The 21,751-nt window shown below is 59.2% G+C and overlaps 1 protein-coding gene across 3 annotated transcripts; it reads right to left on the bottom strand.

Moving 5' to 3' along the window:
• Nucleotides 1-21: 21 nt before the first annotated feature.
• On the bottom strand, nt 22-19,148 carry CERS1 (ceramide synthase 1). Of its 3 annotated transcripts, none has more exons than XM_076001239.1 (7): nt 18,818-19,148; nt 16,698-16,857; nt 14,175-14,355; nt 12,326-12,487; nt 11,016-11,163; nt 10,703-10,812; nt 22-94 (listed from the first exon to the last, which is right to left on the bottom strand). In XM_076001239.1, exons 1-7 carry the CDS (start codon nt 19,052-19,054, stop codon nt 52-54), a joined length of 1,041 nt encoding a protein of 346 aa, XP_075857354.1. In that variant the 5' UTR covers nt 19,055-19,148; the 3' UTR covers nt 22-51. The 3 variants fall into 3 exon arrangements, with proteins under 3 accessions (XP_075857354.1, XP_075857353.1, XP_012591116.1); XM_076001238.1 differs by lacking the exon at nt 22-94 and adding an exon at nt 518-1,471; XM_012735662.2 differs by lacking the exon at nt 22-94 and having other exon boundaries at nt 10,488-10,812.
• Between the last annotated feature and the right edge of the window lie 2,603 nt (nt 19,149-21,751).

The raw sequence follows: 21,751 nt of genomic DNA on the forward strand, positions 1-21,751 counted from the left end.
GACCGGGGTCCGTGGGGGCGGGGCGGGGGTCCGTGGGGGCGGGGCGGGGCATCAGAAGCGCCTGTTTTTCACCAGGCCGTTCCGCAGCGGCTTCCTGGGGGCCAGAAGCGGCGGGTTAGCCGTGGGGCCCCACGCCCGCGCCTACGCCCCACCCGGGCCCTCCCTGTCCTCTGGTCTCAACGCCCCCCAGGTGCCTTCACCGGATCAGGCCCGGGCCCCGCCCCACGTTTCCTCCTCGCGCGATCACCCTACCGCTGTGGACGCGCCCGCAAGACCCCGCGGGTCGTCCCTGCACCCTGCGCGTCGTTCCCGCCTCCCTGGGCCGCTGCGGGGCACCGGCCACCCGGCAGCCTGGGCCTCCAATCGCCCCCGCCAGGCGAGGCCTCTCTGCGCGGGACGCACGCGGCAGACCCTCCTCCGCTCCCGGGCGCAGTCCCCTGCCGCCCGCCCCACGCAGGCTGGTCCTGGGCTCCGGGGGCCGCAGCCAGCTCTCCCCACCCACCCCCTTCCTCTGCCGCCTCCCACTGTCCTCCATGTCCTTAAAACACGTTGCGGTGTTCTAAGAACCCTCATCAACGCGGCAACGCTCCAGCGTAAGGACCCAGAGGAAGACCCCTAACCTCCAAACGGGCTGCGTGCTGCAAACTTCACAGCCCTCTTCTCCTGCAACTCCTGTCCCCCCAGAACTGCCGTCCCGAGTCCCCTTCCCTGTGGCCGCTGCTGCTCCCGGGAAAATTCCATTTCCCTGGGAGAGGCAGCAGCGGGGACCCGGGGCCTGGCGAGGAAGGGACCTCGCTGGGGGTCTGCCCAGGCGCCCCCGCCCCCGCTGAGTCGCGCCCCGTCCAACCGCGGTGGCATCTTGGCCTTGAGGCTGGAGGCCAGGCCCGCTCTGCCCGGCGCGCGCCGCTCCCGCCCTGGCAAACGTCCTCTGGGGGTCCGTGTAGACGCGGCTCCCACAGCGGCGCTCGGAGAGGTCCGACCGCTGAGCAAGTGTGAAGAGCTCGCGGTCGCCCCAGCGGCCCCTGCGAAAGCGTCCAGCCATCGTGCGTCCTGGCGCGCGGAGGAGACCCCGCCGTGCGCGGCCGCCCTGTGCCCCGCGGGTGTGCGCAGCGCTCCGTCCGTCCCGGCGACCCCTCCGGAGCAGCGGCTGGAACTCTCCCAGGGAGGTCGCCCCTGCTCACTCTAGTTCGCTCTTCCCTCGGGACTGAGGCGCGGCCGAGGAGCGGAGTCCGGTCCTGTGGGTGGGGGGTCTTCATCTCTGGGGAGGGGAGCCCTGCTCAGACGGCTTTGCCTGGGGTCCTTCAGAGCAGGAGCCTCCGTCCCTCATCCACCGTTGGGGCCTCTCTGTTCTTCTCACAGTGAAACGCCTTTCTCGATGCCTCAGTGTGACTCAGTCTCCCATTTCGGCTCAGGGATGACCCTGCTCCGACACTGACACTTTTGGCACGCAGCGGCGGATTTGCGCTGGGGGCTGAAGCGACACAAAGACACACCTTCGCTCTTTCCTCCAGAGGGCCCCCAAGTGTTGTCCCAGGGCCATCCCAGCCGACCCTCCTTCCCTCTGGGCGCTTTTTTTTTTTTTTTTTTTTTTTTTTTTGAGACAGAGCCTCACTCTGCTGCCCGGGCTAGAGTGCTGCGGAGTCAGCCTCCCTCACAGCAACCTCCAACTCCTGGGCTCAAGCGATCCTCCTGCCTCGGCCTCCCGAGTACCTGGGACTACAGAGGCATGCGCCGCCATGCCCGGCTCATTTTAGCTGTCCAAGTAATTTCTTTCTATTTTTAGTGGAGATGGGGTCTCACCCTTGCTCAGGCTGGTCTCGAACTCCTGAGCTCAAACAATCCACCCACCTCAGCCTCCCAGAGTGGTAGGATTACAGGCGTGAGCCGCCCAGCCCAGAACATTCTTCTAAGACTGATCACATCCTAGGCCACAAAAATGTGTCTCAACAAATTTTTAAAAATACAAATTATACCATGTATCTTCTCAGACCACAAGTGGAATAAAATTAAAATCAACTCCAACAGAAACACTCATCTCTACAGAGTCATGGAAATTAAACAACCTACTGCTGAATGATTATTAGGTCAAGGAAGAAATTAAAATGGAATCAAAAGATTCTTTTAACTAAATAACAAAGGGGACACAAGTTACCAAAATCCGTGGGATTCTGCAAAAGCAGTCCTAAGAGGAAAATTCATAGCCTTAAATGGCTATGTCTAAAATACAAAAAGATCATAAATCAACAATCTAATGAATTGTCTCAAATTGGAAAAGGAAGAGCAAACCAATCCAAACCCAACAGAAGAAAAGAAATAACTAAGGTCAGAACAGAACTAAATGAAATAGATTCCAAAAGAATTATACAGAAGATTAATGAAACAAAAAATTGGTTCTTTGAAAAGAAAAATCAACAGCCCTCTCATTAGGCTAAAAAGAGACAGAAAAGAAAGGACCCTAATAAGCATAATCAAAAATGAAAAAGGAGATATTACAACTGATATCATGGAAATACAAAATATCATCTCTGAATACTACAAAAATCTCTATGCACATAAACCTGAAAACTTTGAGGAAATGGACAAATTCCTGGAAACACACAACCTCCCTAGGTGTAATCAGGAAGAAATAGAACTCCTGAACAGAAAAATATCAAGTAACAAAACTAAAGCAGCAATAAAAACACTCCTTCAATGAAAAAAAGTTCTGGACCAGATAGTTTCACAACCAAATTCTACCAGACCTACAAAGAAGAACTGGTACCTATACTGCAGAAGTTACTTCATAACATCAAGAAGGAAGGAACCGTCCCCAACTCATTCTACAAAGCCAGTATCACCTGGATACCAAAGCCGAGAAAGGATACAATAACAAAAAAAAAAGAAAACTACAGAACAATATCCCTTGTGAATACAGATGCAAAAATCCTCCTAGCAAACCAAATTCAACCGTACACAAAAAAAATAATCCACCATGACCTGGCGGGCTTCACCCCAGAGATGCAAGGATGGTACAACATACGCAAATATATAAATGTGATTCACCACATAAATAGAAGCAAAAACAAATACCACATGATCCCCTCAATAAATGCAGCACAGAAAAAGCATTTGACACAATTCAGCACTCTTTTATGATAACAACTCTTAACAAAATAGGCATAGATGGAAAATACCTCAAAATTATAAAAGCCATATGTGACAAACCCACAGTCAACATCATACACAACAGGGGAAAATTGAGAGCAGTCCTGCTTAGAACTGGAATAGGACAAGGTTGCCCACTGTCACCACTTCTATTCAACATGGTGCTGAAAGTCCTAGCCAGAGCAACCATGCGAGAGAAGGAAATCAAGGCCATCCAAATGGGGAAAGAGGAGCTCAAACTATTGCTCTTTGCTGAAGATATGATTTTTTTTTTTTTGAGACAGAGTCTTTGCCCAGGCTAGAGTGAGTGCCGTGGCGTCAGCCTCGCTCACAGCAACCTCAGACTCCTGGGCTCAAGTGATCCTCCTGCCTCAGCCTCCCGAGTAGCTGGGACTACAGTCATGCGCCACCATGCCTGGCTAGTTTTTTTTATATATATATTCTTAGTTGGTCAATTAATTTCTTTCTATTTTTACTAGAGATAGGGTCTTGTTCTTGCTCAGGCTGGTTTCAAACTCCTGACCTTGATCAATCCACCCGCCTTGGCCTCCCAGAGTGCTAGGATTACAGGTGTGAGCCACCGCGCCTGGCTTGATGATATGGTCTTATATCTAGAAAACCCCAAGATTCTGCTAAGAGACTCCTAGAATTGATAAATAAATTGAGCAAAGTCTCAGGTTACGAAATCAATGCACACAAATCAGTAGCATTCCTATATGCCAACAACAGTCAACCTGAGAATCAAATCAAAGACTCAATACCTTTCATAATAGCAACAAAGAAAATAAAATACCTATGAATATATTTAACCAAGGAGGTGAAAGACCTCTGCAGGGAGAACTACAAAACACTGAGGAAGGAAATAGCAGATGATGTAAATAAAAATGGAAAAACATATCATGCTCATGCATAGGCAGACTCAACATTGTTAAAACGTCTATACTACCCAAAGCAATTTACAGATTCAATGCAATCCCCATTAAAATACCAACATCATTTTTCACAGATCCAGGAAAAATAATTCTATGCTTCATATGGAACCAGAGAAGAGCCCACATACTCAAGGCAACCTTAAGCAAAAAGAACAAATTGGGAAGCATCACTTTACCAGACTTCAAGCTATATTACAAACCTACAGTAACCAAAACAGCATAGTACTTGAACAAGAACAGATATGGATCAATGGATCAGAATAGAGAACCCAGATATAAAACCATCCTCATATTGCTATCTGATCTTTAACAAAGCAGACAAAAACATACACTGGGGGAAAGAATTCCCATTTAATAAATGGTGCTGGGAAAATTGGATAGCCATGTGTAGTAATAGAAGAAACAGGATCTACACCTCTCACCACTCCCAAATATTAATTCATGATGGATAACAGACTTAAACCTAAGGCATGAAACTATAAGAATTCTAGAAGAAAATGTTTAGGACAAACTAGGATGGAAAGCAATGAAAAAAAAAAGAGAGAGAGAGAAAAGAAAATTAAAAGTATTATAAATTTTAAGAAAAAATAACAAAGAAAAAGAAAAAAAATAGAAGAAAATGTTGGAAAAACTCTATTATAGACATTGGGCTCGGCAAAGAATTTATGAAGAAGACCCCAAAAGCAATCACAGCAACAACAAAAACAAATAAATGGGACCTGATAAAATTAAGAACCTTTTGCACAGCCAAGGAAACGATCAATAGAGCAAATAGACAATACAGACAGAATGGGAGAAAACAGATGCATGCTACACATCCAATAAAGGGTTAATAACCAGAACCTATAAAGAACTCAAGCAAATCAGCAAGAAAAATACCAAACAACCCCATTAAAAAGTGGACAAAAGACATAAACAGAAACTTTTGAAAAGAAGATAGACTAATGGCAAACAAACATGAGAAAATGTTCAATGTCTCTAATCATTAGGCAAATGCAAGTCAAAACCACATTGAGATATCACCTAACTCCAGCGGGAGTGGCTTTTATTTAAAAAAATCCCCAAACGACAGATGCTAGTGCGGATGTGGAGAAAAAGGAACACTTACGCACTGCTGGTGGGACTGCAAACTAGCACAACCTCCATGGAAAGTAGTATGGAGGTACCTCAAAGAACCAAAAGTAGACCTACCATTTGATCCAGCAATCCCGCTACTGGGTATTTACCCAAAGGGATAAAAGGACATTTTATTAAAAAGACACCTGTGCTCGAATGTTTATAGCAGCACAATTCACAACTGCAAAGATGTGGAAACAACCCAAGTGCCCATGAATACATGAGTGGATTAATAAAATATGGCATATGTATGCCATGGAGCTCTACTCAGCCATATAAAAAGTGGTGAACTAATATCTCTTGTATTAACCTGGATGGAGTTAGAGACCATTCTTTTTTTTTTTTGGGACAGAGTCTCGCTTTGTTGTCCAGGCTAGAGTGAGTGCCGTGGCGTCAGCCTAGCTCACAGCAACCTCAAACTCCTGGGCTCGAGCGATCCTCCTGCCTCAGCCTCCCGAGTAGCTGGGACTACAGGCATGTGCCACCATGCCCGGCTAATTTTTTATATATATATATCAGTTGGCCAATTAATTTCTTTCTATTTATAGTAGAGACGGGGGTCTCGCTCTTGCTTAGGCTGGTTTTGAACTCCTGACCTTGAGCAATCCGCCCGCCTCGGCCTCCCAAGAGCTAGGATTACAGGCGTGAGCCACCGCGCCCGGCCTAAAGACCATTCTTTTAAGCGAAGTATCATAAGAATGGAAAAACAAACACCACACGTGCTCACCATTAAACTGGAACTAATTGAACAACACTTAACGTGCACATATGGAAATAATAATCATCGGAAATCAAGCAGGCGAAGGAGCAGGATGAGTAAACTCACACCTAACGGGTACAATGCACACTATCTGGGTGATGGGCACACTTCTAACTTGGACTCAAATTGTGCAAAAGCAATTTATGAGACCAAAACGTTTGTACCCCCGCAATACTCTGAAATTTTTTTAAAAAGTGGGGTGCAGGCTGGGCGCGGTGGCTCACGCCTGTAATCCTAGCACTCTGGGAGGCCGAGGCGGGAGGATCGCTCAAGGTCAAGAGTTCGTGATCAGCCTGAGCAAGAGCGAGACCCCGTCTCTACTATAAAAATAGACAGAAATTAATTGGCCAACTAAATATATATATATATATATATATATATATATATATATATATATATAAAAATTAGCCGGGCATGGTGGTGCATGCCTGTAGTCCCAGCTACTCGGGAGGCTGAGGCAGGAGGATCGCTTGAGTTTGAGGTTGCTGTGAGCGAGGCTGACGCCACGGCACTCTACCCCGGGGAATAGAGTGAGACTCTGTCTCAAAAAGAAACCAAAAAACAAGTGGGGTGCAGAGAGCAGGCTGGTGGCTGCCAGGGGCTGAGGGACACCTCCTTCAAGTGGGGAGTGACTGCCCATGGGTGCAAGGGGGTCTTTGGGGGGTGATAAGAATGTTCTGGAACTGGACAGTGGTGACGGCTGCTTAACCCTGGGAATGTACAAAAAAAATCATTGAATTCCACACCATTAACTCAGTACGGTACGGTATGTGAATTATACATCAATAAAGCTGGGGGTTTTTTTTGGAAAAGAAAAGGAAGTGACCAAGAAGGCCACAGGGGACAGAAACGGTCTTGGAACTGGGGGGAGGAAATCCCAGCAGCACATGGGTTCCAGGAGGATCGAGAAGCATCTAGAAGCCTGCAGTTGCTGTAAGGGAGGGAGAGGCTGATGAGGCCGGTGGATGAGAAGGGCGGAGAGGGAACGTTTCTGTCCTTGGCCAAAATGTCCTTCAGAAGATGAACTCGGACATCCTTGGCCTCTGAGAGAGAGAGGGGCTGTCCACTGCCGCAGCTGGCCAATGAGCAGCCGGACCCCCTCACCTGGCCTCTCCTGATCTCTTGGGGACATAGAAGAGGACAAGGATGGGGACAGCTGATGGCCAAGAACCCTTGTGGGGTTTGACAAGAGTGCAGTGGTGTGATCACAGCTCACTGCAGCCTCGACCTCCTGGGCTCAAGGGATCCTCCCACCTCAGCCTCCCGAGCAGCTGGGACTACAGGTGTGATCCACTGCGCCCAGCTGCGGGCCACAGTTGTGCAGACACTGCAGGTGCGCGAGAGGCAGAGGCGGGATTTACGGTGTGCTGGGGTGTCGCGGTGCGGGCCAGCAGAGCCAGAGAGAGGTGAGGGTCCCTGGATGGAGGGCCAGTCCTGGCAGCCCCAGAGAGGGAAACGGGGGCTTTGGGCCGAGCTGCCACATCGCAACAAAGACATGGGGCCGCCGAGCAGGCTTGGTTAGGTCAATTTCTAGAAATGTTCCCGTGCTTAAAAAGAATGTGTGGGCCGGGTGCGGCATCGGACACCTGTAGCCCCAGCACTTTGGGAGGCTGAGGCAGGAGGATCGCTTGAGCCCAGGAGTTTGAGGTTGCTGTGAGCAAGGCTGACGCCACGGCACTCACTCTAGCCCGGCCAACAGAGCAAGACTCCATCTCAAAATAAATAAATAAATAAAAATTAAAAAAAAAAAAAAAGGCCGGGCGCGGTGGCTCACGCCTGTCATCCTAACACTCTGGGAGGCCGAGGCGGGAGGATTGCTCGAGGTGAGGAGTTCGAAACCAGCCTGAGCAAGAGTGAGACCCCGTCTCTACTATAAATACAAAGAAATTAATTGGCCAACTAATATATATAGAAAAAAATTAGCCAGGCATGGTGGCGCATGCCTGTAGTCCCAGCTACTCGGGAGGCTGAGGCAGGAGGATCGCTTGAGTCCAGGAGTTGGAGGTTGCTGTGAGCGAGGCTGACGCCACGGCACTCACTCTAGCCTGGGTGACAAAGTGAGACTCTGTCTCAAAAAAAAAAAGTCTGTGCAGATGTACTTAAATGAATTTGAGGATGAGATCATCACTTTGGGAAGGGCCCTAAACCCCATGACAAGTGTCCTTATTAATATAAGGGGGAAGACAGAGAGAGGAACAAGAGAGAACACGGGACAGCCATGTGAACATGAGGACAGAGACTGCAGTGATGTGGCCACAGAGGCGAGGAGTGCGAGGAGCCACCAGAAGCTACACGCGGCAAGCAGGGAGCCTCCTCTGGAGCCTTCAGAGGGACTGACGCCCTGTGACCTTGATTTAGAACTTCTGCCCTCCAGATAGTCCAGCTGTAAGTCCCAGCTACTCGGGAGGCCGAGGCAGGAGGATCGCTTGAGCCCAGGAGTTGGAGGTCGCTGTGAGCGAGGCTGACGCCACGGCACTCTACCCCCGGGGAACAGAGTGAGACTCTGTCTCAAAAAGAAACAAAAAAAACAAGTGGGGTGCAGAGCAGACTGGTGGCTGCCAGGGGCTGAGGGACAGGATGAGAAGGTAAGTTTCTGTGGCTTTAAGCCACTGAGTTTGTGGTGCTCCGTTACAGCAACGCTAGGAAGGTAATATAACACCCAATGCCATTTTGATGGCCTCTCATGCCTTTTTTTTTTTTTTTTAATAAGCTTTTTATTTTAGAATAATATTTTTTTAAGTTTGCGGAAGTGTTGCATAGAACAGAGAGCTGCTGGGTACCCTTCATCCAGCTTCCCTGACCTTACACCTGACATTTCTACGGCAGTACATCTGCCACGAGAAACCGACACTGGTGCACTGCTATTAACAAAACCCTAGACGTTGCTAGGGTTTCACCAGCTTTCCCACGGATGTCCTTTCCTTGGTCCAGGAGCCCATGTCACATGCAGGTGTCACACCTCTTTAGTCTCCTCTGACCTAGGACTGCTCCTCCGTCTTTCCTCGCTTTCCACGATCTTGACAGCTCTGAGGCTCTTTTGGAAGATGTCTCGTAGCCTCAACCCCTGGAGCCTGCCCTGTTTTATACCCAGCTGCGCTAACCTTCCCGCCGTCCCTGGGGAATCGAATTCTGCTGGTGGTGCCAGATTGGGGTCGATCATGGCAAGGTGTTCCCCGGCGTGCTCTGTCACTTCTGCGCGCGGCCCGCGCTTCTTGTCGTCCCACCGGAGGCGCTCTGGTGTGGGCCTGGGGGTGCCAGCCCTCGCCCGGGGTTCTGGCTGGACATCCTCGGGGGAGACAGAGCCAGGCACGGGCGGGGCCGGGAGGTCTGGCCTGGCCTTGCCTTGGGCTCCGAACTGACAACGATGTCTCCGCCATGAGCTCAATGGTCCACAGCAAAAGGACCTTCCAGACGTTGAGATGTGGCCAAACAGGTGACCCCATCCTCTCCGGCCACGGCTGCCTCTGGAAGGCTCCTTGGTGAGACCTCGCCGGTGTCCACGCACAATTCCCGACTCACACTCGAGGCCCAGCTGCAGTCCGGCGCTCCCAGAGAAGGCCCAGCAGCGAATCTGCCCCCGCACGCGGCCCTGCCCTGGTCCCATCTCAGGCCACAGCGGCTCGAGCCAAAAGTCCTGAATTATCTTCGATTCTTTTTTTTCTTTTTTTTTCCTAGGCTAGTCAAGTGAAGCAGTGGGAGTGGAGAAGGAACACAGTGTCTGACTCTTTTACTTTTTGCTTTACCTACACTCAAAAGCAAGTCCGTGGTTCTCCCTTCCAGAGCTGGGATCTGACCGCACTCCTGGCTTCAGCCGGGGTTTGTTAAACCTCCACATCTCCCCCTGTTCCGGCTCGCTGCATTGAGCTCTGAGCCCACTGCTTCCCCGAAACCACCGGTCCGGGTCTCCGACGGCCCCACTGGCCAAACCAGAGGGCCTGGCCGGTCCGTACCTTCTGGGACCTTCCACAGCCTCCTGCTCAAACACTCCCCATGTTGCCCCTGGAGTGCGGCACACCCGAGACCCTGCTTGTCACCCACACCTGCCCCCATTAACCGCCGCCCCCCACCCCTCCACCCAGGCTTTGGACCCCATCCAGCCGGCTCACCCCGGGGCTGGCAGGGCCGGAGGGTGCAACCTGCAGGAGGCTCACGGAAGCTCCTTGATTTCTCCAGCCCCAGGACCCCCTCCCGAGCCCGGCTGGCTCTGAGCGCCCGGCCCCACCTCCTGCCTGGCTGGACCCCGCGCTCCGGGCCGGACACCCCCAGGCCAGCGCGTCTCAGCACGGACCCAACCTGGGCTCTCCCTGCAGCCCATGGCACGCCCTCCCCTCCCATCGCCACTGCCACCGGCTCCCCGTGGGGACGTGGGTCAGAGGTCACTGTCTGGCCTGGCCAATGGCTACTCCTCAGGACCCATGGAGCCCTGGCTTGTCCACTCTGGCCACGCCGGCCACTGGGCCTGGCCTGCACTGCCCCTGCCCCTGGCCCCTGGCTGCTCTGCCCTCCCAGGCCCCTCCCTCCCCGTCCTGGCTGCTCTGTCCTTCGCAGCAGTCCCCTCTGTGGCCACATGCCCCCCTTTATCCAAGTCTCTGTTTCGCAGTCTCTGTTCCGGGGCAGCATCCGCGCAGGCCTCATCCGCTGCCCGGCCTGGGGGCCTGGGGGCCTGGGGGCCTGGGGGCCTGGGCGCAGAGCGCGCTCGGATGGATGTCGCCAAAGGAACGAACGTGGGCAGCCGCCCCGCGACACTCACTCTGCTTTGCTGGGCTTGAGGTCCTGGGCGTCGGCCGCGTCGTAGTCCCGCAGGTCTTTCAGCTCCCGCACCTGGCCCGTCAGCAACTTGGCCGCGAAGGCCACGATGTACTGCGGGCGCGAGGGAAGGCCCGGCTGAGAGCGGAGCCCCTTCCGCGCCCTCCCGACCGCCCGGCGGGCGCTCCTGCCACAGGCCCTTTGCGCGTGCCGGCCCCCCCCTGGGCCTGAGAAGGGCCCGCGCCCGCACGGCTGCCTACCGGGGGACAGGCTCAGGGGCCGGGCGCGCGCAGGGCCGCTGGCCGCGGCCGACTCACCAGGAACCAGTAGAGGTTCATGAGGGTGAGCAGCAGCAGCAGCGCGTTGAAGAAGAAGTAGAAGGGGATGTCGGGCACGGAGCGCAGGCTGCAGTGGACCGTGGCGTACAGGACCTTGAGAGGGAACCAGTAGAGGCGGAACCAGAACCTGCGGGGGCAGGGCGGGTCGGGAGGCCGTGGAGGGCGGGGGACGGCGGCCCCGCCTAGTCCCTGCCCCGTCCCACCCTGACGGGACGTCCCCGCCCAGCTCTGCCTGGCTCTGGCAGCCCGAGCTGGCTCCCCTTCTGCGCTCCGCCCGGCCCAACCCCGCCTCTTCTCCACTCAGACCCTCCCGGCCCTCCCCGGCCCCACCCACCGCACCACCTTCCCCGCCTGACCCCACCCCTTCTAAGTCTAACCCCGCCCCTCCAGAACGCCACCCAATTCATCAGGCCCCACCCCTTCCCAGTTAGTCCCGCTCCTCCTGGGCCCCCCCATACCACTAGGCCACGCCCCATCACCGCCTGGCCCCACCCATTTTAAGTCTGGCCCCACCCCTCCCGGGCCCCACCCCTTCCCAGTTAGTCCCGCTCCTCCTGGGCCCCGCCCATAACACTAGGCCACGCCCCTTCCCCACCTGGCCCCACCCATTCTAAGTCTAACTCCGCCCCTCCAGGGTCCCACCCACTTTATCAGGCCCCACCCCTTCCCAGTTAGTCCCGCTCCTCCTGGGCCCCGCCCATACCACTAGACCCCGCCCGTTCCCTGCCTGGCCCCACCCATTCTAAGTCGAACCCCGCCCCTTCAGGGCCCCACCCCTTTCCCAATCTAGTACCTCTCCTCCCAGGCCCCGCCCATGCCACTGGGCCCTGCCCCTTCACCCCTGGTCCCACCCTTTCTAAGCCTAGCTCCTCCCCTTCAGGGCCCCACCCAATTCATCAGGCCCCACCCCTTCCCAGCCTAGTGCCTCTCCTCGTGGGCCCCGCCCATACCACTAGGCCACGCCCCTTCCCCACCTGGCCCCACCCATTCTAAGTCTAACCCCTCTCCTTCAGGGCCCCACCCCTTCCCAGTCTAGTACCTCTCCCAGGCCCCGCCTACTCCCCACATGGCCCCTCCCCTTCAGAGCCCCACCCCTTCCCCACCTGGCCCCTCCCCTTCAGGGCCCCACCCCTTCCCAGTCTAGTGTCTCTCCTCCTGGGCCCCGCCCATACCACTAGGCCACGCCCATTCTCCACCTGCCCTCTCCTCCTGGACCCCGCCCATACCCCGGGCCCCGCCCCCCTGCCTGGCCCCGCCCCCGTCCTGCCCGGCCCGCCCCTCCCCCGCACCAGCTGAAGCAGAAGCCCACGCAGCCCAGGTCGGCCGCCAGGGCGTGCAGCCGGTGGTAGGAGCCGCCGCGGGACTTGAAGTAGACGTTGAGCTTGGTGAACTCGAGCAGCACGTCGCTGATGTCGTGCAGGAAGACCACAAGGATGCCCACGTTGTGGTACCTGGGGGGCAGGATGCGGGAGGAGCGGGCTACTCACTGTCGCGACCCCCGCTCCGCACTAAGGCTCCCAGCACCGCCCGGCCACACCTCCCTCCTCCCGGTGGGTGCCTCCCTGGCTCACCTGCCCTGCCCACCTCCCTCCTCCCAGTGGGCGCCAACCTGGCTCACCTGCCCTGCCTACCTCCCTCCTCCCGGTGGGCGCCTCCCTGGCTCACCTGCCCTGGCTCACCTGCCCTCCCTGGCTCACCTGCCCTGCCCGCCTCCCTCCTCCCAGTGGGCGCCAACCTGGCTCACCTGCCCTGCCTACCTCCCTCCTCCCGGTGGGCGCCTCCCTGGCTCACCTGCCCTCCCTGGCTCACCTGCCCTGCCTACCTCCCTCCTCCCGGTGGGCGCCTCCCTGGCTCACCTGCCCTGCCTACCTCCCTCCTCCCGGTGGGCACCTCCCTGGCTCACCTGCCCTGCCCGCCTCCCTCCGCAGGCCTCGCTCCCCTCACCACCCCGCCCAGCCTCCTCCTTGCTGCCTCACTCTCCCCACGTGGGCCAGGAGCCTTCCTGGAAGTTACTTATGGGGACCCCCTCCTCTCTGTGACCTCTGACCCTCTGTGACCCCTGACTCTCACAGGCTTGGGCCATTCTGGGTCCAGATGGCCGACAGGCCCAGGGGCGCACCTGCAGCCCGAGCGTCACTGCAAGCCGCAGGCTTGCCCAGGGAAGCCGGGGCCACACCCCACGGGGACCTTAGGAAGCCCAAAGGCCGTCCCCATGTCCCTGCCCAGAGTCTCCACCTGATGGTTGCTCAGCGCAGGGGCCTACATTCAGCCTGGATGTGGCCCAGTGCCTCCCTCCCTCTCGCCAGGTCCCCGTCCCCACTCTGCCCTCCCGACTCCTCTTGTGCGCCTGCCCCAGGCCCTTTGCACACGCCCCTCCCTGGGCTCTCAGCGCCTCCATCACTCCCTTCAGTCTTCCCTCACCTGCCACCCCAGACCACCCACCTAGACCTGATACCCCGAAGGCATGTCCCCTGACTTGATTTTTCTCCATCTTTTTTTTTATCACTTTCCCTCTAGAAAGTGCTGATAGAACTTTCTAGAACCATGAGAATATTCCAAGCTTCTATCATCCAATACCGGAGCCACCAGTCACCTGTGGCCAACGAACACTTGAACGTGGCCCGTGTGGCTGAGGAATGGAAATGTGTGCTTTTATTTAAGTTTATTTTACTATTTTATTTTATTTTATTCTATTCTATTCTATTTTACTTATTTTTTGAGACAGAGTCTCACTTTGTCGCCCAGGCTAGAGTGAGTGCCGTGGCGTCAGCCTCGCTCATAGCAACCCCCAACTCCTGGGCTCGAGCGATCCTCCTGCCTCGGCCTCCCGAGTAGCTGGGACTACAGGCACACGCCACCACGCCCGGCTAATTTTTTCTATATATTTTTAGTTGGCCGGCTGATTTCTTTCTCTTTTTAGTAGAGACGGGGTCTCGCTCTTGCTCAGTCAGCCTTCACCGTGTGACCCTGTCAGGCAAGGGCGAGGCCCCAGGGGGGCGTGAGCGTGGGACGGGGCAGTCAGTGGCTCTCTGGGCCTTCTTCACCCAGCCCCTCCAGACTCTCCGGAACCTCGGCCCCACCGCCCACAGCACCGGCCTCCCAGCCCCGCCCTCCGCCCACCGCCGCGCCTGTCCTCACCGGAAGGCGTAGGAGGAGACGATGAGGACCAGGGTGACCACGTGGTGGACCAGCATGACCACCGAGTCCTTGCGCCAGGTGTCCATGTACAGCGTGGCGTACAGGGAGTGGCCGTAGAAGCTTCCCTGCAGCAGGTAGGCGGCTGCGATGTCCCGCGGCACCACCATGCCTGGCGTCCAGTCTGGGGAGAGCCCAAGCTCGCCGTGAGGGACCTGGGGGGCCTCCCCGCACCCCCCGGGTGACCCCGTGACAACCTCCAAGCCGTGGGAGAGTCCTCCCCATACCAGGGCCACCACGGCCTCTCTTTTTTTTTTTTTTTTTTTTGAGACAGAGTCTCACTTTGTTGCCCAGGCTAGAGTGAGTGCCGTGGCGTCAGCCTCGCTCACAGCAGCCTCAATCTCCGGGGCTCAGCGATCCTCCTGCCTCAGCCTCCCGAGTAGCTGGGACTACAGGCATGGGCACCATGCCCGGCTAATTTTTTCTATATATATTTTTAGTTGGTCAATTAATTTATTTCTATTTTTGGTAGAGACGGGGTCTCGCTCAGGCTGGTTTCGAACTCCTGACCTTGAGCAATCTACCCGCCTCAGCCTCCCAAAGTGCTAGGATTACAGGCATGAGCCACCACGCCCGGCTCACCACGGCCTCTCTGATCCCGGGTTTTCCATCCCAGTTCTCTGCCTGTTACATCTTACTAACAGGTGTTTTTGTTTGTTTGTTTGTTTGTTTTGAGACAGAATCTCGCTTTGTTGCCCGGGCTAGAGTGAGTGCCGTGGCGTCAGCCTTGCTCACAGCAACCTCAGACTCCTGGGCTCAAGCGATCCTCCTGCCTCAGCCTCCAGAGTAGCTGGGACTACAGGCATGCGCCACCATGCCCGGCCAATTTTTTGTATATGTATTTTTAGTTGGTCAATTAATTTCTTTCTATTTATAGTAGAGACGGGGTCTTGCTCTTGCTCAGGCTGGTTTCCAACTCCTGACCTCGAGCAATCCGCCTGCCTCGGCCTCCCAGAGTGCTGGGATTACAGGTGTGAGCCACCGCGCCCGGCCAGCAGCTAACTTCTGAGCATCATTTATAAGAAATGGGAGGTGGCTGGGCGCGGTGGCTCACGCCTGTAATCCTGTCACACTCTGGGAGGCCGAGGCGGGAGGATTGCTCGAGGTCAGGATTTTGAGACGGCTTGAACAAGAGTGAGACCCCGTCTCTACTAAAAATAGAAAAAATCAGCTAGTCAACTGAAAATGAAACAAAAAATTAGCCGGGCATGGTGGCGCATGCCTGTAGTCCCAGCTACTCGGGAGGCTGAGCCCAGGAGTCTGAGGTTGCTGTGAGCAAGGCTGACGCCACGGCACTCACTCTAGCCCGGGCAGCAAAGTGAGAAACTGTCTCAAAAAAAAAAAAAAAAAGAAAGAAACCGGAGGCAACTCCATGCCCAGAACGTCAAGCAGGTTCATTTAGGGACCATCTGTCTCTAACGAAAATGGAGCAGCAGCTGCCACGGCCGCTCTAGGGACCGGTGGTGTGGCACGGGGGGGAAGTGGCCCCATGGGTGGCACACCCACTGTAAGTTCTGGGCCCAGTGCCCCGGGAGGCCCCTCGCGGCAGGCCGTTGCCATCACCCAGCAGAAAACACCGTTCACGTGGGTCCCTGGCACGTGGCCCGGGGGGTCAGCGTGGGACAGAGAGGCCAGACCCCCGTCACGGATGGGGTCTCCCACCGACCCGCCTGTTGCCCGTGCTGGCCCCTGTCCTGCCCCCTCCACCCAGACAGGTCGCAAAGAGCCCGCTGGAGTCTCCCTCCTGCCCATCCCACCCAGGCCTTGACGGCCCTGACATCGAGTCCTCTCAATTGGATGTGACCACCGCGGTCTCTATCTCCTTGCCAAGATGGTCCAAGCCTCGGGGACCCTCTCTGCTCCACACAACAGCCGGAGGAGGCAGCTTCAGTCCACGAAACCCAATCCCATCCCGCCTAGCTTAACTCCAGCTCACTCAGAGTGGAACTCAAACTCCCGCCTCAGCTGTCTACGGCCACCCTCCTGCCCCCCCCCCCCCCCCCCCCCCCCGTGCAACAACCTTGCGTGTGCCCCGGGGCCTTTGCACGGGCTGTCCCGACACCTGGAATGCCAGAGTGGGCTCAGGCAGGGGTCACCTTCTCCAGGTTATCTCCCCCGACCCCAGCAGGGTCAGGTGCCCTTTTTGCTGGCCCCAGGGCCCCATGATCACCCTTGTCTCGGGGCTGGCTTGACTTCCAAGATAGTCTCAGGGTCTCTGATAAGTATACAGCTCCCCTCTGTGCTGCCTTTTTTTTTTTTTTTTTTTTTGACAAGGTCTCACCCTGTCGCCCAGGCTGGAGTGCAGTGGCATCATCATAGCTCACAGCAGCCTCGAACTCCTGGGCTCAAAGGATCCTCCCACCTCAGCCTCCCAAAGTGCCAGGGTTCCAGGCACTCGCCACCGCGCCAGGCGCTTTGTCTGTGTTTCAGGACAGCCCTCCCCACCCAGCCTGGCGGGGCCCCTACCGTAGAAGACAGATGGCGGGTCACGGAAGAAGGGGTAGTCGGTGCCAAAGAGCAGGTAGGACGTGTAGCTCCAGGAGCCCAGGTAGAAGAGAAACTTCCATGCACTCTCGGGCATCTTGGAGGCATCTCTGGGCTGCAGGCGGCACCGCTTGGCCAGGGGCTGCAGGGGAAAAGGCAGGTGGGCAGCCGTCGGCGCTGCAGGCCACGGGGCCACTCCTCCAGGGTGGGGAAACTGAGGCCCCGGGACTCCCCCAGGCTGGGCAGCCCCTGTGCCCGCAGCCGCCTGGAGCGAAACCAGAGCCCACGGGCGCCTGCCAAGGGCTAAACTTAGTGCCCAGCTGTCGCTGGGGACGGGAATAAGGGGGGAAGGAGGAGGGCTGTGAGGCCGGTGGGGGACCAATGGGGTGAGCCCAGGGGAGTAGGGGGGCTGGGCGCTGACTGGGGGGGGCACGACAGGAACGAGGGGGAGATTTAAGACGCCAGAGGGGCTGGGGGGCTGACCCAAGAAGGCGTGATGGAGGGCCGTGTGGGGGCGCCTGGGGGGGGGCATGTGGGGACCCCCACGGGGCTGATAAGAAGGGGCGGGGAGAACTTGAGAGGAAGAGGTCGCCTCCAGGGGAACCACAAAGCAAGGGTGAGGGCGGAGGAAGCGGCAGGGAGGGGGCCGGGCGGGCCTGCAGCTCCTGGGGGCGGGGCTCCAGAAATGCAGGGCCAAGCCCCGCCCCTCCCCCCAAGGCTGAGGGGGCCGGAGCCCGGAGCCTGGAGCGGTTGTCATGGAGACAGCCTGAGCCAGCTCCTGTAACCCCTGGCAACCAGGCTGCTGCCAAGAAGATGAGCTTCGGAGAACCGGGCAGCCCCTCCACCCATTTCTTGGGAAGGGGGTGAGCCTCGAGTCGGGGGGAGCACCCCCACCCCCAGGCTGGGGCCGCCAACCCCCAGCTTGACCTCTGGGGAGTCCACAAGCGAGGGGTGCATGGCTTTGCCGTCTCTGCCCTGGTCGCGGGTGGTCCGCGAGCGGCCACATCCCCTCCCCGCCGGCTCTAGGCCCCCCCAGCCTTCTGCTTCACTGGGAAGTCGGGGCAGAGGCAAGGCGGGACGGATGGGGACAGAGGGGCTCCCCTGGGCAGGCCGGGGCCTCTCCCCCATGGGGGTGCCATGGGGACGGGGGCAGGGAGAGCAGGGGGCAGGGAGAGCAGCAGCCAGACGACAGCCCATCCTCGACCTAACAACAAGGGCCGGCCTCTTCCCGGCCGACAGAGAAAGGCCCCTTTGTTGGCGCCGGGCACTCTGTCCTCGCAGCCTCCGCCACCCCCAGCCAGGCCGGGGCGCGGCGACCCCCGCTGGTCCCCGGGGCAGTCAGGCAAGCGAGAGGCCCGAGCGCCCTCCCACCAGCCCCTGCAACAGCGACCCCTCCCCAGGCCCAGGCGCCGGTGTCACTGCCATGGCCACCCTGGCTGGCGCAGTGGCCTCGCCAGAGACGGAGCAATTGTGCTGTCGCTGCGCGGAGGCCGCACGGTCCGGCCCTGAAACCCCAGGCCGCGTTTCCTCCGAGGGAGCGACCACCAGCGTGGCGGGGCGCCCGGGCCCTCGCCACCCCTGGTCGGAGGGTGGCGCCGACCCCGGACAGGCGCGAGGCAGCGACCTGGCAGCTCCTGCCTCGTCCACAGAGCGGCAGGCCGGGCGGCCCCGCCGCCGCTGCGCGGACGCCGCAGAGACCCGGCAGCAGACCCGGCTCCGGGCCCAAGCGCGTCCCGAGTGGCCAAGAGGCACATGGCGCAGGCGACCCCGGCGCGTCGTTCCCGTCCTGGGCTCCTGCGGCCAGGGCCTGGCGCTGCTCAGCAGACGGCGCAGAACCCCGAGCAATCCACTGCCCGGGCCTCCTTGTCCCAAACCGACCGGAAAGGGCTCCCCCCACGCCCTGGGCGCCCTCCCCGTATCGCGCCCCCCTCGTCCCAGACTCACCCCAGCCGGGCCACACCCCCGCATCCACCCCCAGCCCCGACTCCGCGCTGACCGAAAAGGGCGCGCGGCGCCCCGGTTTGCTCCGTCCCAAGCCCCCCCGCCGCCCCGGATTCCCCCAGCCCGGGGTCACCTAGGTCCCGGCCCCCGGCCACACTGACCCGAAAGAGGCGCGCGGTGGCCGCCGAGCGCAGCGCGGTCCAGCCGAGCGCGCCGACCGCCAGCAGCAGCAGCTCGGGCGGCGCCAGGTGCGCGTGCTCCGCCAGGCCGCGGCGGGCCAGCCCCCAGCCGCAGTCCGCGCAGCCCCGCGCCGCCGCCAGCGCGCTGCCCCAGCCCCGCTGCACCAGCTGCGCGTAGCTCGGCATGGGCTCGGGCCCCGCCGTCCCCGCCGCCGCCATGCCGCCCGCTAGCCCGCAGTCCCCGTCGCCTGCGCCCGCCCGTCCGTCCGCGGTGGCCTCCGGAGCCGCGCGCCCCGCGTCACGCGCCGCAGCTGGGCCGGGGGCGCGCGGGCGGGAGCGGCGGGGGCGGGGCCAGCGCAAGCTCCGCCCCGGCGGGGTCGCGTCCAGGGGGACGCGGGGTGTCCCACAGGCGGGCCCGCGCTCGCGCCCGTTTTCCAGCGGAGGAAACCGAGGCGCTGGGAGTCGGGGAGGAGCGGGCCGGGCGCCCGCTGGACCTGGACCGCGAGAGGCCCCGCGTATCCCCGTGGCGCGTCCCCAGCGCTCCTGCGCCCACTGGGCTCCGCCACCTCACCACTGTGTCCGCGGCGTGGATCTTGGTGGGCGCCAGCAGGCGGCACCTCGGCCGACACCCCCTCCCTTCCCAGCCCTCCAGCTCGCCTCTCCTCCAACGCTCCAGGCCAGGCCCAGACCCCGCCATTCCCCCGGGCCCTCGCCGCCTCCTCGCTGGCTCAGGTCCTGGCACATCTTGGCACAGTCTCGGGACCATCCCGTGGCCTTCCCGCACTTAGCAGGCGTAGGGTAAATGCAGGTTCTCATTCTGAAAAGGAACAGGGCCCACCCGAGGTGTGGAGGCGCTGTCCTCTGCCCCATGGGACTCCTGGCCACGCCCGGCCATGGGCAGTGGGGCTCCATCCTGGACTGGGGACCGTGACACTTCCCAGGCCTGCTCCGGTCTCTGGCAGCTATGAGGGACTCAGAGACAGCCCGTGAGGGAGGGGCTGCTGGAGTTGGGGGTTCCCTGGAGGAAGAGGGCTGGGTCCCCTCGCAGGGCCACTTGCTACTCTCTGCAGCCCTGGGGACCGGGCAGGCCTTGCACTAGGCAGAGGAGTGCGTGCTAATGTGGGGGGGGGGGCTCAGAGAAGCTGGACTGAGACCATGACCTCACTGGGACCCCCACAAGTGACCTTCCATCGTCTACTGACCAGGCCCTGGGCCCAAAGCCCCCATAGGCATCAATTGGGACATCACCTCACCTGGCACTGCTGGCCCTCGATCCCAGCACCCAGGACTCCCCACCACCTGGCCTTCAAGGTGCAGGATGCAGGGATGGGCTCGGTGGGGGCTGGGCCGGGTCCCCAACAGCCACCAGCCCAACCTGCCCTGTAGGTGCACAGGCAGAGAGGGCAACGGGGGCTTCCCCTCACCCCACATCCAGGCCCCACAATACACCCAGGGGCCCCACCCCGGAGTCTGGCCACCTCTCTGACCCTGCGCAGCCTGGAACTGCCCTGGGCCACCCTCCTGCTTCCTCTCTGGTGTCCCGGCTCCCTCTTCACCACACACAGGCTAGAGGGGGCTGCTGACACCGAGGCCAGCTCCTCTGCTCACCCCTCAGTGAAAGCTGGAGGCCTCCCCACCTGCCCTCAACAGCCTCCTCGGTTCCTCTGGCCTCGGCCTCCCCAATGCTCTTCCAATGGCCAAGCTCAGTCCTGCTTGGCCTTTGCACCGGCTGTTCCCTCTTCCTGGAACGCTGTTCCCCTCCATACCTGTAGGCCTGTTCCCTCACCTCCAGGCTTCATACAGATGGCGCCTACCTGGTGTGCCTCCCTGACCCCCACCTAAAACCCTCCCCCACCACCAGTCTCCCCAGCACTTGTCACCACCCGTCCCGTGTGCACCCGACTTTGTCCCGAATGCGCACTCCTGGCAGGTGGCAGTCTGTCCATCTGTGCGTTGGGCGGGCGTGACAGGCCCAGCACGTGGGCAGTGGGGCCTGACCTGGCCAGGAGTTCAGGCCCAGCCGGAGGCCAGAGATGTGACAACCTGCCCCCACCCTCCCAGCTGGCACTATCTGGTCACCATGGTGCCCATCAGTCATGGGAGAGGAGCCGCCCGCCCACCCACTGGCCCCAGCTCGGCCTCGAGTTTCTTTTTGGCGGGTCCAGCGGGAAGGCTGCCAGTAGGTGGGTGCCGGGCAGCGGCGCAAAGTGGCTCCTGAGGCCACCTGGGGAGGGGCCGGCTCCTCTCCCTCAGGAGAGCTCATCCCCAGGACCCCCTGCTGGGGGGTCTCTTCCGCTGGGCAGGGGGAGGTGCCGGCGTGGGCCTGCTGCTGGAGGTGGGGTGCTCGCTGTCCTGTCCTTGGCAACCAGGGACAGGGTTCAGTTTCAGGCGGCCGCCTGGAGACAATTGAGACCGGGCCCAGGCGGGGCAGGGAAGCTGAGTGTCTTATCTCCTCCTGGAGATAAACGCAGGCAGCAGCCAAAGGGCAAAGGGCGCTGGCCCTGTCCAGCCCCCCCACACCTCACAGTCCAGGGCCACCTCAGGCCTTTGCACAGGTCTCGCCTGCTGCCCGGGAGGCTTGGCCCCCAGAACCCAGCCTGGCAGCTCCTTCCCGCTCCGGTGGACACAGCTCAAAGGTGATCTCATCTGAGAGGCTCAGCCCAGCCCGCCCTCTCCTCCGCCCCTCGGCCCGCCCTCTCCTCTGCCCCCTATTGTCGCTACCCTTATCACGGCAGCCAGGGCTTGCTGCCTGCAGGGGAGCTCGGGTGGTCAAGGCTGGCCGTCCCAGGGCCCGAGGGCCGAGGCCGCGACCACAGCAGGCATCCATCCTGGCGGTGACGCAAGGCGGCAGTGAGCCAGCGGCGGGGTTCGTGCTCACTGCACACAGGCCTGCCCACCACCTCCGGGCCACTCGGG

This window comes from Microcebus murinus, chromosome 4 (genome assembly GCF_040939455.1).
Source record: "Microcebus murinus isolate Inina chromosome 4, M.murinus_Inina_mat1.0, whole genome shotgun sequence".
Lineage (NCBI taxonomy): Eukaryota > Metazoa > Chordata > Mammalia > Primates > Cheirogaleidae > Microcebus > Microcebus murinus.